At 35.0% G+C, this 13,954-nt stretch overlaps 1 protein-coding gene across 1 annotated transcript; it reads right to left on the reverse strand.

The window, feature by feature from the left end:
- Positions 1-3,046: 3,046 nt before the first annotated feature.
- LOC143593156 (putative protein phosphatase 2C 52) lies at positions 3,047-6,756 on the reverse strand. The gene is made up of 5 exons (XM_077072874.1): positions 6,530-6,756; positions 5,677-6,009; positions 5,111-5,228; positions 4,138-4,361; positions 3,047-3,424 (listed from the first exon to the last, which is right to left on the reverse strand). Exons 1-5 carry the CDS (start codon positions 6,731-6,733, stop codon positions 3,047-3,049), a joined length of 1,257 nt encoding a protein of 418 aa, XP_076928989.1. The 5' UTR covers positions 6,734-6,756.
- Between the last annotated feature and the right edge of the window lie 7,198 nt (positions 6,757-13,954).

Genomic DNA, 13,954 nt, shown 5'->3' on the forward strand with positions numbered 1-13,954 from the left:
AGAATAGATACAGAAGATGAATTGTTCTTAACCTTCACAATTCACCTTCAACATTGTTTTAAGCATGACATCTATCAAATAACATTGTTTATACAAAGTACGGAACAAGTGAGTTAAAATAATGTTATTGTGGCTTTTATAAATATTATTTCAGTTTTGTTTTACTATTATTTAAATTTCTATGTTTAAGAATTTTTTTATTTTAATTTCAGTTTATTTAAAATTTTCGATTTGATTTTAGTAGTCTGCAGACGTTAAAAAACAAATAGTCTTCTTTTGGCATATTGCAGAGGTTTTGGTCCACCTCTTCAGCTACAGATGCCTATAGATATGGTCAACAGACCGCAGACATTTTACCTCTGAAAAAACAAACAGAACCTAATTAGTACGGTTCAAACACTTTGGAGACTCAAAGCCAATAAAATTGTGGGACTCTTTTCCTATTCAATAATGAACTACTAATTAGAAAACAAATCTAAAATAAGCAAAAGTCAATCTTAAACCAAGATCAAAGTCTCCTCACATTAATACAGGGAATGGTTTAGAAATGCTCTAACTACCTACAAAACTATTGGTTAAAAGTAGCTATATACGAAGTCTTGAACATAGCTAAACTTTTAAAGGCATTGGTAGTGGACTCATAAACACCCTTTTTTATGTTACCTCACTCTCACATGAACATATGTTTTTTTTTCCTTTTTATGCTGGTAGTAGAACGCAACCCCTGTAATTATCACTCTATTTCTTTTTAACATTAATTTATGTACTGAACAATATTAAGTAGCATAATTAACAAGATAATTGTTTTTAGTAACTAATATTTACATTTATTTTTAGTTTGTGCTTGGTCATTTATGTTCTTTTTTCATTTGTGTTAAATTATATCCGTTCGTTTATATTAATTTGTGTTTGTTTGCATTCATTAATTGTTCATTTACACTATTAATGAATGAACACGAACACGTTCATTTTCTTAACGAACAAATACAAACAAGAAAATTTGTTCATTTAGTTGTTCATGTTCGTTCATTTGATTCATTAAAATTGAATGAACGTACATAAACATGCACTATTCGTTTTAGTTTTGTATCGGTACTATTCCTTATCCGTCTAAGATTAAAACAAAATATTGTGTTTGATCACAATATCATTAGGAATTGGATGTCACAAATCTGGTTTCCTTATAACTCCATAACCAGTTTAGCAGACTCGTCAATAGCAGTCTAGAGTAGACCTGCACAAAAAAAATCGGTTCCGGACCCGAACCGGTATACCCGACCCTGAACCGGTTCTAGTTCGTACCTGATGGACCTAATACCCGGTTTGGGTATTTATATACCCTAAAATCCGTACCCGGTTCCACATATTATATCCCCAATCAGTTCGTACCCGGTTTGTACCCAGATCCATTTTGTAACCGTTCTGGTTCCTACCTGGAAGAACCGGTTGCGCCGGGTTTTTTTTTCAAAAGTCAGCTGCAGGTCAAAATAGCCGTTGGAACCGGTTCCAACGGTAAGATAGCCGTTGGAACCGGTTTTTGAGAGTAATATATCCGTTGTAACACGTTCCAACGTAATATAGCCATTGGAACCGGGTTTTGATGCCCAAAACCTTTATATAAATTGTTTACCCCTTGTTTCACCACCAAACTCAGAAACAATCTAAAATACTTCTCGTTTAGCAAACCCGACCATCCGACTCAATAATATAATGGCACCCACCCAAAATACTAACAACAAGGCTAACAAGAACGTTTTTATTGAACCGGTTCGTGCTCAAGATGACCCACAAGTTCTTGCGGTCGTCGACCATACCCGCAACCAAGACGTATGGAAGAATTGGGATTTGGTTATCACTATCGAAGGTGATCAAAAGGCTCGTTGCAAACTTTGTGGAACTTTCTTAAAGCACGATTCCAACTCGACTTGGAAAAAGCACATCGAGAAGCCATTTTACAAGGCCTTGAAAGGCATTCGCGCAACCGACCAAGTGGACTTGGGTAAAGATGGTACACTATTTCGTTACAACATGAATCAAGTTCAAGATACAATTGCAAAGTTCGTTATTCAACGAGGTTTGCCGTTTAACCACTTTGACAACCCGAATTTGACGTCGTTGATTCGAGAAACTCTACAACCGCGATACACACATCTAAGTCGTACTACCCTAAGACGTCATTGTATCAAGTTGTGGGTGTGTGCAAAAAAAGAGTTAATCAAGTTTTTCCATTCTTTACAAGCGATGGTTAGTTTAACTACCGATGTTTGGTCGGCACCACACGGGTTACCCGAATCATACATATGTGTCACCGCTCATTGGGTTGATCCGGTGACATGACAATTGATGAAACGCACCATTGCATTTGAAAACTTCCCGTTCTCACATACCGCCAAATAATTGTTTGAATTAGTTGATAAAGTTATAACGACTTACAACTTGAAAAATAAAATATTGCTAATAAGCTGATTTAGCCAATATATATATATATATATATTGCTAATAAGCTGATTTAGCAAAAAAAAAACGGCTTAACATACTATTTTATCATTGTGGCTTTCGTTTTTTGGCACCCAGTTTTGGTACGAATTCTAAAACGAAAAATAAAAAATCGGATTGGGGTGGACTGTGGAGCAATTTACTAAATTACTTATAGGCATTATTTATAGAATGAGCGTTTTCATAATGTATCAGATGACTAGACACTTTCTTCTTCTTCTTTTTTTTTTAATGGTGTTAGCATCATTGCTTCTAATATGATTGCAATACATCATATTTAACAAAAAGAAAAAAAAGTCCAAAACCTTCTTTGTCATCAAAACAATTTTTTAAACAAAGTATTAATTCAAGAACACAATCCCTTTTCCTAAGCAACACAAATATGACCTTTAATCATCATATAAACATAAATGTTATAACACCATTTAACCAACTAAAACATAAAATAAATAAATAAATAAATAAACTAAAATCACGTCCTCGGTTGCTCCTGCGAAAATCTCGGCAGTTTAACTAGTGAGTTGACACGTGTCACCCCTTCCAACCCGGATCAGTTCTGATCTTCACCCACCCCCAAACTAGTTTCTCCTTTGCCTTCCAAATTTTTGTTGTTTTGCTTGTACTCTTCAGCTGATCTGACTGTAAAATTTCTTTGTAATACTGGCTCGGGATTCTGACCATCGTCCGACTCGCCTGCGTTGCTCTGAATTGTAGCCGATGAGAATCCAGGGTCTTCGTTATCAGATTCTGAGTCCATTTTACCGTCAAGAAACAAACACACGACTGCACAATCGTCCATTTTGGAAGTCGGGTATTTGGATTTCCATTCACGGGCAGCTGACTCGACCAATAATCTTGCTGCAGATGCCCGAGTTGGAGCTGATGACACGATTTCGATCACTTGCTCGTTGCTTAAAACGTCCCAAATCTGTAATATAGGTTTGGTCGTTAAAACATAATGAAAAAAAAAAAGGAATCCATATAAGTTGATTCATTCTCTTTTGTAACCGTTGGTCTGTTAGAAAAATGTTTTGGGGCCCACCAATACCCTGCTAATTTCACTTAATCGAATTCGAGTTATTCGAGTTAAACCGAATTTTATTTCGAATAAAATTTTCAAAAATCAATTCAAATAGGTCACCTAAATTCATGTCTAATCAAATAAACCAAAATAATAAAAAGATTAAAAGTCATCAAAATATATCCCTAAACTAAAATCTAAATATAATTATGTATAATATTTATAAAAACAAATTAAACAGGACCCAAAAAGTCCATATGTTAGTGGGACCAGATAAAGTGAAGCTTATGACTGACCTCAAGAAATAAGTAACCAAAAATTTTAAGAATTTTATTCACACACCAAAAACTCATTTGACATATGCCATTGTAAGATAAATTGTTTAATTTATTAATTTATAGAGTTTTATGTGTTAAAAATACACTTGTTGGACCTTTTTCACTATTAGATTAATACACTTGTGTGGCCACCTCTAATTCTAGCATGAAACTCTACTGCTTTCAAAATAACAAAACCGAATAACGATAATGATAAAAATAGTAACACAATAACAATAACGATGATAATAATAATAATAATAATAATAATAATAATAATATTAAGGAAATATGTATACGTACCCCGTCTGAAGCAAGAACTATAAATTGATCTCTCTCGGTGAGAATCCGGTGAGAGATTTCAGGAATCGAGATGACTCCATATTCCTTCAAACAAAAATCTCCAAAAGCCCGAGCCATTGCTAGGCCTGGGGCATCATCAAATGGTAGCCAGACACGTGGTACCTCGGGCTCATCTTGTAATGCAAAAACTCGACCTTTGCACCGTTTAATCCTTTCAGCTTCCCCTGGTACACGAAAACAAGTTAGCAAATCGAGAAAAACGACACAAAAATAATCAGGTTTTAGGTTGTCGGGTCATGTTTAGTTGACATGGTTAACCCGTTTGATCAAACAGGCCATTTTTTCGGGTTTACACGTTTAACCCGTTGACATGTTTAACTTGTTTCATTAAACAGGCCATTTTCGGGTTGACATGTTTAATCTGTTTAATTAAACGAGCCGTTTTCTGGTTGACATGTTTAATCCTTTTACTTAAACGAGCCGCTTTCGGGTTGACATGCTTAGCACGTTTAATTATATGTGTTGTGTTTGGTTTGGCATGTTTAACCTGTTCAATATCAAGGGCCATTTCCAGGGTTAACCCCTGTAAAATAAATGGGCCATTTTTGGGCTGACATGTACCTATTTAATCAAATGGGCCGTTTATGGGTTGACAGGTTTGATTAAACGAGCCATTTTTGGGTTTAAATGTTTAACCTGTTCAATCAAACAAGCCATTTTAAAGTTGACATGCTCACCTCAATTAACTAAACAGGTCATTTTCAGGTTGGCATGTTTCACTCATTTAGGTAAATACGTCGACCCGTTTATTACAACCCGCCATCTCGTTTATGACCAACTTGATTACAACCCGTTTGACTGTCTAGACAAACACATTAAAAGGCGGCGTTAAGCGATCAACAATTCAACCCACCAACCCGAAACCATCAACCAGACACAAACAATACCCCTAAATATAGTTAAATCACCGTACTTGGAAGATCAGGCTTTAAGTCAACGGTCAACTGAACTGCAACAAGCGCATCATTTTCATCTTTAGACGCCATAATCGCACGCGAATCTCCAAGACTCCCCATGAAAAGATTTGATCCCTTCATAAAAAAATTTCATCATATATAACTATATTAATTTAAAGAGTAACACTTTCTTCCTTTAGGCGGCTAATTTCATGTTTCGTCCATAAACTAAGGAAACAACAAGAAACATCTTAATGTTTACTTTTAGTAACAAATTTCATCCTTTCGACTAACGAACATCAAACTTCCCATGTCACGTGCCTTGCACATTAGAGCAAATTGCTCAATTTTAGTGGACAAATTTGCCCACATGTGCCAGACACATGACTGCACTTAACAGGCAAATTTAATGCCTGTTAGTTGAGAGAACAAAACAGTCACAATACGTAAACATGAAACATGTTCCTTGTTATTTCCTTAGTTTAAGGAAGAAACTTGTAATTTGCTATGTACCTAAAGAACGAAATTGTAATTAATTCTAATTTAAAACTTTAAAACATTTCACCAACTAATTAAACCATACCTGCTTAACAATAGTAACTGCAGTGCTACCACTACAAAAACAATCCAAATTTGGATGTGATTTTAATTCTTTATCCATTGCTTTATATGACATAAGAAACACTTCTCTCCATAATAACTCGGGTTTTTCTTCTTTACCGTCATTCTCGTTTAATCCCGAATCCCCGTTGGCACAAATACAATAAGTGGAGCGGTTTTTCTTCGATTCGTAAGAATCAAGATATGAAAACAGCTTCACGGGTAACGTGTCACGAACTTTACGGGCAACGAGGTGTCCATGGGGCCCGTGCCCGTCAAACACTCCAAAAAATGTCACATCCTCCGCTATGAAATCCTATAAGATTCCGAATCATAAATGAGCATCTTGCGTATCAGTACTTTGAAATATAGATATACATGTTTTTTTATTCTTTTTAAAGTAATTTTGTATAATATATGCCAACTGATTTTTAAACGTTAATGAATTCGCATAAAAACACTCAAATAGTTTTACGATATTTCATAAACATATTTTAGAAATAAATAAATAGGTCAGCCCGTGAATCTGTCGGGTTTGACGCCAACACTATACGGGTTTTCACGGGTTGACATGGGCATGACACGTTTGAACGAAAAAGGAGTTTTACTACTTTAAAATGCTTACATATTATTTATTTTCTTAAAGTAAGTATGTTTAAAATACGCCAATGTATTTTTAAACTTAAAAATTTGGGTATAAAAACACTCTAAAGAGTTTAATCCATTGCATAAACACATTTAAAAAAAGATCCAGGAAGCCACCGTTATTAACTCGAACGCAACCCGTTTAGTCCCGAAACTGACCCAAAATCATTTAGAATAAATAAAGGACTTACTTCCCACACAATCATTGCATCTTGGTTTATTCCCTTACGACCCTGTTGCGTATAAATACACGAACTTCGGCTTTTCCCATTTGTAAAAATCCTATTTGGTACAGAAGACGAGTGCTGAAACGCGTTCACGTGATCCGAAAACGTTTTTCTTGTTCTCTTTTTCCCACCAAAATCATGACAACTCGTGGAGACACAACACCCCATTTTAAGTTACTAAGTACCTTAAAAACAGGTCGCAAAATGTTCTTTTGAATCCAGACGATCAGCCTGCTAATAAAACCAAGAAAAGTGTAAGTTGTTTAGTCCTAATGAAAGATAGAAATGACTACTTTATTAGATACTAAGCATATAGCATGTGAGTAATATTTAAATAATGCATAGATCATGTGTCAAAGAAAAGAATCTTTGATATAATATAAGTGGCAAATTTTGTATTTTATAAATCTTGGTGTGTGAACTGAAGAAGACAAGAGAAGCAAGAAAATAAGGAAAGATACAATCAAGAATCATGGAAAAGAGTCAATTTGACCAACAAAAAGGTAAGCAAAGTTGTTTTCTTGGTATCATTTTTAATTTAAAATGAGAAAAGAACATAACTTTTCCAAGAAATTTACTACCACGGTTACAGAAAAGTAAGCAATTTTGATTATTCCAAAGTTCCAACACAATAAGACAAGTGAAAGAGCAATAACTACTATGGATATTCCATTAACTTAGTAAATACTCAAATATGAAGTCGTAATTTTGGTCAATCTTGAAAGAGATGGATGATGTGAAGTCAAATTAAGTAAAACATACATTTTGTAAAGAATAATTCCCCACCATATTCTGCATCCAAGGTTTATTCAGATTATATTGGTTTTTTAACTTTTTATTCAATAACTCTCAAGTAAACTAATTTGATCAAAAACCACAAACTTTAAGAAAAAAAAAGTCAAAAATAAAGTAACATATACACCCAAAATTACTTTCTCACTTTTGAAAACTGATGACAAAAAAAAAAAAAAAAAAAAAAGCAATGCCTTTAACTAGGAGCCTCAAGTGTTCAAGATCAAGTAGTATTTCAAAACAAAAATGCCAAAATTCAAAATCAAATCAAGTTTGTTAAAGATGAAACAATAATAAACCCAAAGAAGCAACAGATCTTCAGTTAAAACACACAGCAATTGCAACTAAACTAAGTTCAAAAAGATAACACCAACCCACTTAAACTAAACAGTAATCCAACAAAACCCAGATCACAAATGATCCAAATTGAGGAAACCCAGAAGCTATAAACCCTAGGCCAGTAAATGTTGAACTTAGGAAGGAAATGATGAAACTTAGGGAGAAAGGAAGTAGGTTTACCTTCAGGATGTGGGTGTGATTGAATGAGTGAGATGAAGATGAAGATGAAGATGAAGATGAAGATGAAGATGAAGATGAAGATGGTTGTTGATGAACGGTTGCATTAATTGCAAAGGCGAGTGAGTGAGTGAGTGAGTGAGTGAGTCTTGTTGATTTCGAGGCCACCATGTCTTGTTTTGCTTAATAGAATGTATGTTTTTTTCGTTATATTATATTCACCTGCATTACTTGGTTAGGGTCATTCCTTTATTCTTTTGAAAAGTTATACGTTGTATGTATAGTATGGATGAGTAAATGGGTATCGAGTTTGATAATGTTGTTACTAACTTTTTGAGTTTTCGATGCTAGTATGGTATGTTACCGGTATTTTTTGAATTTTGTCTTCAGTGCCGGTACTATATTGGTACCCACATCAAGATTTTCAAGAAATCGGTTTCAGGATTTTCGATACCAGTATCGGTTTATATGCTAAGCTTATCCTTATTGTATAGTGCATTAAATATTCTTTTTATCAAGTTGATGGGTGTTGCCTTGGTATAGTTGTGTTGGCGAATGTGACAAATGGGTGACGTGACAGTAAGAGAGCTGAGAGCGATGATGGGTTAGTTAGGCAAAGACTAGTGGCGGATTTAGAAATTTTCACGTGATCGGAAATGTTTGTGGTCGGTTGACTATCACTATATAATATTTTTTTCGGTACGATTCGAGTCAAATCAGGTCGCTTTACAATTTTAAAAACCTACTCAAATAAATTAACTAAATCAAAGAAAAATATTCAAATCTACCTATACTATTAAAGTAATAGACTTTGTAGACACATGGCTACCCACTATTGGTTCAATTAAGTTTTTTTTTCAAAAATAACTTATAATATTAGAATTTCTTCGTATTAAAATTATTCAAAAAAAAAGAAATTTTTCAATGCATAACAGACGCATTTACTTCTTTCTTTTTAAACCTATCTACACCAAGGTGTTCGAATTCATACAAGCATATTAATTTACTATTCGTCTATTTCGATTTCATTTTCACGATTGCTTTATACATATAGCTGAAACTTAATTGAATGTTTGTAAATCATGAATGGGCAGCGTATAAGAAGCATCCCAATTGCATTCCTTCGATTTAAGTGTCAGATTCACTACATGGCTTGATTTTGACAATGACGGAATGTTTGTTGTGTTTGTAATCTTAATCAATTTCGATTTTCATCAGCTAATTTGACATTTAATCGATTTTTGTGTGGTAAATATATTTGCGATGGTGATTTGGGGTAAAAGGATTATTGTTGTTTATGGATTCCAAAAAAAAACTGTTTGTTCATAAAGCATATTTCTTAGCGGGGTAGTAACTTCCAAGATTAAGTAAGCAATTTTTTTGTTGATACTTTTTTTTGCAAATATGTTTTGTTTCTAAAACGTTTCTTAGTATCACAAAAATCCAGCCTTGAAGTATTTAACAATAATATTAAAAAATCATGCATATAGGTGTCACTATATAAAAAATATGGTTCACTTATGTTTCAGGTTACTTACCTAACTCAACTAAACTCATTTGTATTACGTTAACTCAACTAAATGGGAGGTATGTATTCATTTTTGCATCCTCGATTTTTTCTCCGTGATGATTCATTCTTATATAAAAGTTTATAGATTGTTGCTTTTTGTTCTTGAAAATTTTCAGATGATATTTTTTATAAGGTGCTGAATTATAAGGGTTTTTTTTAATTTTTTATTTTCTGTTTTTATAAATGATTAATAACAGCAAGCCATAGAGGTTTATAATTCCGATTTGTATGTTGTATGGTTTGATTACCTTAAAAGTGTGATATTACCACATACTTATATCATCTACAAAACTTGTATCTAACCGGTGGATTTTTTAGGAGGAGTATCTTTGGAGATTAAGTTGTTGAGTAATTGATATGTAAGGCCTCGATCCCGGTGTCCTACTTTGGACGTTGGATTTACTCATAAACACAGTTTTAAATATCATAGTTAATTAAAACTGTACGCGGAATATAAAACTTTCATAACATTACAATAATATTTCATAACATGTCTTAAAACACTTATGTCTTTCAAAATTAAATCATTAAATATAAAACATCATGCGTCTTCAGATGCCAGACTCTTATTCTTCTGTCACGTGTCCCCGCTCAAGCCATTTGCCTCATCCTACTCACTTGCGTGTATACTAAAAGTCAGCTACGTTGCGTGAGTTCTAGTAAATCACACATCATAATACATACACCTACCCTCAATTATGCATCCGAAGATACATAATATTTATTTTACTAATTTACTTTTATTACATAATTTCATACATGCATTCATACTTTAATACTTGCATACTATATAAAAACTGTCTGTTTTATCTCAGATATTATGAGGGTCTGATCTCTATTTCCTTGTCTATCTCAGATATTATGAGGGTCTGATCTCTATTTCCTTGTCTATCTCAGATATTATTAGGGTCTGATCCATCTTTCCTTGTCTATCTCAGATATTATTAGGGTCTGATCCCTTTTTTCTTCTCTATCTCAGATATTATTAGGGTCTGATGTAACATCCCAAATTTTCGTTCGACTAATATACAAATATATGATGTCATGAGTCGGGCTAGTGTTGGGTTAAATGGATATGAGTAATGGACTTGGGTTAATAAGGAAGGAAGATGGACCATGGGCTCAAGCCCATGACCCATAATATATAAGCCATAAATCACCCATTAATCCACTCATTCTTCACATATTCCATACACCACCCAAAACACACACTTAGCTTTCTCTCATCCTACTTTCTCTCTCTAGTCGAAATCACTAAGAAGAACCGATCACGACCCGAGGTAATGATAGTATGATATTGTTTGAACTCACACCCGTTAGATTTAGCCGCGAAACGACAAGCCGACACCGTTAAACCGTTAAAGTCACAAGATCCGGGTGGAATCGGGTATAAATCGAACCTAAGATGAGCTTAGGGGTCGCCCTAGCTCAGATATGGATCGATCGGGACGAAAAACGCTTAAAACGGTGATGGAATACGTTTTTCTGGCGATGGTGGCGCCGGAGAATGTGTGTACGAGGAAAGGGAATGTCAGAGAATGTTCTTGACCTTCTCTGACCTAACCCTAATTCATTAACGGGGAGTTAATGAACTAGGGGTAATTCGTCTTATGATTCGTTAAAGGAGGCTTAACGAACTAGCCTTAGTTCGTATCCAATTCGTTAAGGAAAAAGATAACGAACTAACCTCAATTCAATATGATCATTCATTAAAGGAGATAACGAATTAGAAGGTCCAGTTCGTTACATGAACTGATTCGTTATATGGACCAGTTCGTTAGAGGGTTCAATTCGTTACAAGGACCAGTTTGTTATGACAAACCAATTCGTTAAAAAACCAAGTAACGAGTCCCTGGACTTAGAAAAGAATGAGATAATTACATATAAGCCCCTGGACTTTATTAATTTATGGAAGATACTTATAAAGGTTAAAGAGTAACGATTTACTAACCGGGTAATGATTCAATAAAGTAAAACCGGCTTAGACGCGTAAGACTAATTAAGTAGCAATAAGAAAGGCTAGAATGGTATTTGATATTGCATTTATTAAACAGTTAATCGCGCACAGCTCAAGAAGGGATAACTATTAACGACAAGCGTAACCTTGTTCAGGTGAGTTTCTAGCCCCATTTCCTTGTTATGTTTTCGGGGTTATGTGCATACTCGATGTGAAGTGTGAATACACTTACCTTAAGTGGTAAGTGTATGCTATAGATGATATACAAGGTAGCTATTATATAATGCTTGTCGGTGTGTGAACGATCTTCGGATATTGCACGTATCGCCAAGGATAGTGATTGTTAAGTGGTTATTAGGGTGTATGATTTCTATGATGTGACTTGCTTATTATGCAAATAATGTACCGATAGGAAGTGGGATATAGACAAGTAGAAGTAGAGTGAGATAGAAGTGGATAGGGGTCTAGTAAGAGTGTTAGTGGCATAATGTGAGTACGTGGTAGGTCAAGCATACGCATGCCTTCGTTATTAAAGTGGCATAAAGTGGTATAACGTGATTCGTTATTAAAGTGGCATAAAGTGGCATAACGTGAGTGCGTGATAGAGTAAGTCTATGCGTGCCTTCGTTATTAAGTGGCTAAGATGTAGGGGTAATTAAGTGGCTAAGTTGTAGGGGTAATTAAGTGGTTAAGCAGTAACATGTTAGACAGTGGGCTATGTTCCTTCGAACACGTATATAAATGCATATAGTGGTTGTATGACAAGTTGCTTGATTAACTAGAACTCACTCAGTGTAGCTGACTTTTAGTATGCACGCAGGTGATCAGACTAAAGAGCTAGCATGAGGATGGCACATGGTATGGATTGAATGGATGGCATCTGAAGATGGAAGAAATTATGTTTTAAATATAATGTTTTGTGTTATGGTATCAAAGAAAAGATCTAATTTTTGTAACGAATTATTTAAGTTAACGTTTCTGCGAAAGTTTTAATTAACTCTGATTGTAAGAACTGTGTTTATGAGTAAATCTGACGCTAAAGTAGGGCTACCGGGTTCGGGGCCCTACAAGTTAGTATCAGAGCAAAGTTCGAGAGATTTAAGCATTCTATATGCTTAGACTCGAACAGAGAATGTGATTTTAGTAAGAAAAGAAAGAAGATAGTTCAAGATAGTCATGTGTCACTCAAGAAATGTAACACCCCGTAACCGCAGCGGAAACGTAAACGGGATGCAACAGACACGTCTGATATCAACAGCATTGCTTATAAAGAAAACACCACTACATTAATTTACACCATATTACATTGTTCCGAGTTTAGTTACCGTCTAGACGTTAACACATAAGTTTTACCAACAGTACATTAACATATTTAATACAAAAAGATCATTTAGCTTCCACAAAAAGCACGCATCGTCAAGCATGTAGCAATTATTCCAGTTTGGGGGTACCTAGAAAGCATGTAAAGAAAACGGGTCAACTACGAATAGTTGGTTAGTTTCACTAATTTAAATAAACAGTGACAAATCATTATAATAATCATATATTAGCGATGTAATTATGCTGAGCCCACAAGTGAAACCTCTGACTATCCACATACAACCTCGTGGCATACTCCGCCCACGAACCTGCCCCAAACCGCTATGCCTAACATTACATAGCAAAAATAAATAACAACAAAATAGACATGTGCAACTGGCTGGGAAACATCAGCAAATCCATGCCGGACCAGTTGGGTTTGTCAGACCAATAGTGCTATTCACACTCTACCGGCTTTTAGCTAATCACTCGTGTTACGGGGCCTTACAATGTTAGCAACTCAGACAATTACCATCTTAGTACATTTCCGTACGATTCCCGTACAATAAGATATATATAAATACACGCAAATCCATGCGTTCAGTATGTACTTAAACATTTTAATAGTAACATGCTTCCCGCCCCGAGAAAATATTTAAAAACAATTCAGAAAAAGGGGCTCGTGAAACTCACCTTTCGCAAGCAAGTAGGTAACACAGTACGCAGCTACTAATCCGGATCTGTAATACGATCCCTAAGTTCGTTACTATACAATCACTATTAATATAACTTTAACCGTGTTAACCGGTACATCTGGGGACACTGTTAACCCAGTACTGTACCCGTTCCGAGGGCAATGTTAACCCAGAAACACTTCTCCGGACTCAGATTGTGATATCATTTAGAGTTCAATAGTTAAAATTACTATTAGTTCGTTTTCCCCGTTTTGCGTGCATAGCACGGTTATCCGTTTTTACGTTTCAAAAATGAGTTTGGTCACACACGACCCGAAAATAGTTGTTGACTGATAATTTAATTAAAGTTGTGAAATTAGAGCTCGGTTTAGACGCCCCGATTGGCCGCGGGACCCGTTTCCGTCTTTAGTGTACCGGAAACTGTTAAATCGGATAAAATTACCCAAATCATCCGAATTATTTTCGGATGATTTATTTTTACCTGTTTAACTCAGTTATATGAAAATAGTTCATTTTTAGGGTTTTTATACACCAGTCAGCTCGTTTAGGCGAACTTTACC

Source organism: Bidens hawaiensis, unplaced genomic scaffold (assembly GCF_021521415.1).
Source record: "Bidens hawaiensis isolate Kalapana, Puna unplaced genomic scaffold, B.hawaiensis_p1.1 tig00041729_1, whole genome shotgun sequence".
Taxonomy (NCBI): domain Eukaryota; kingdom Viridiplantae; phylum Streptophyta; class Magnoliopsida; order Asterales; family Asteraceae; genus Bidens; species Bidens hawaiensis.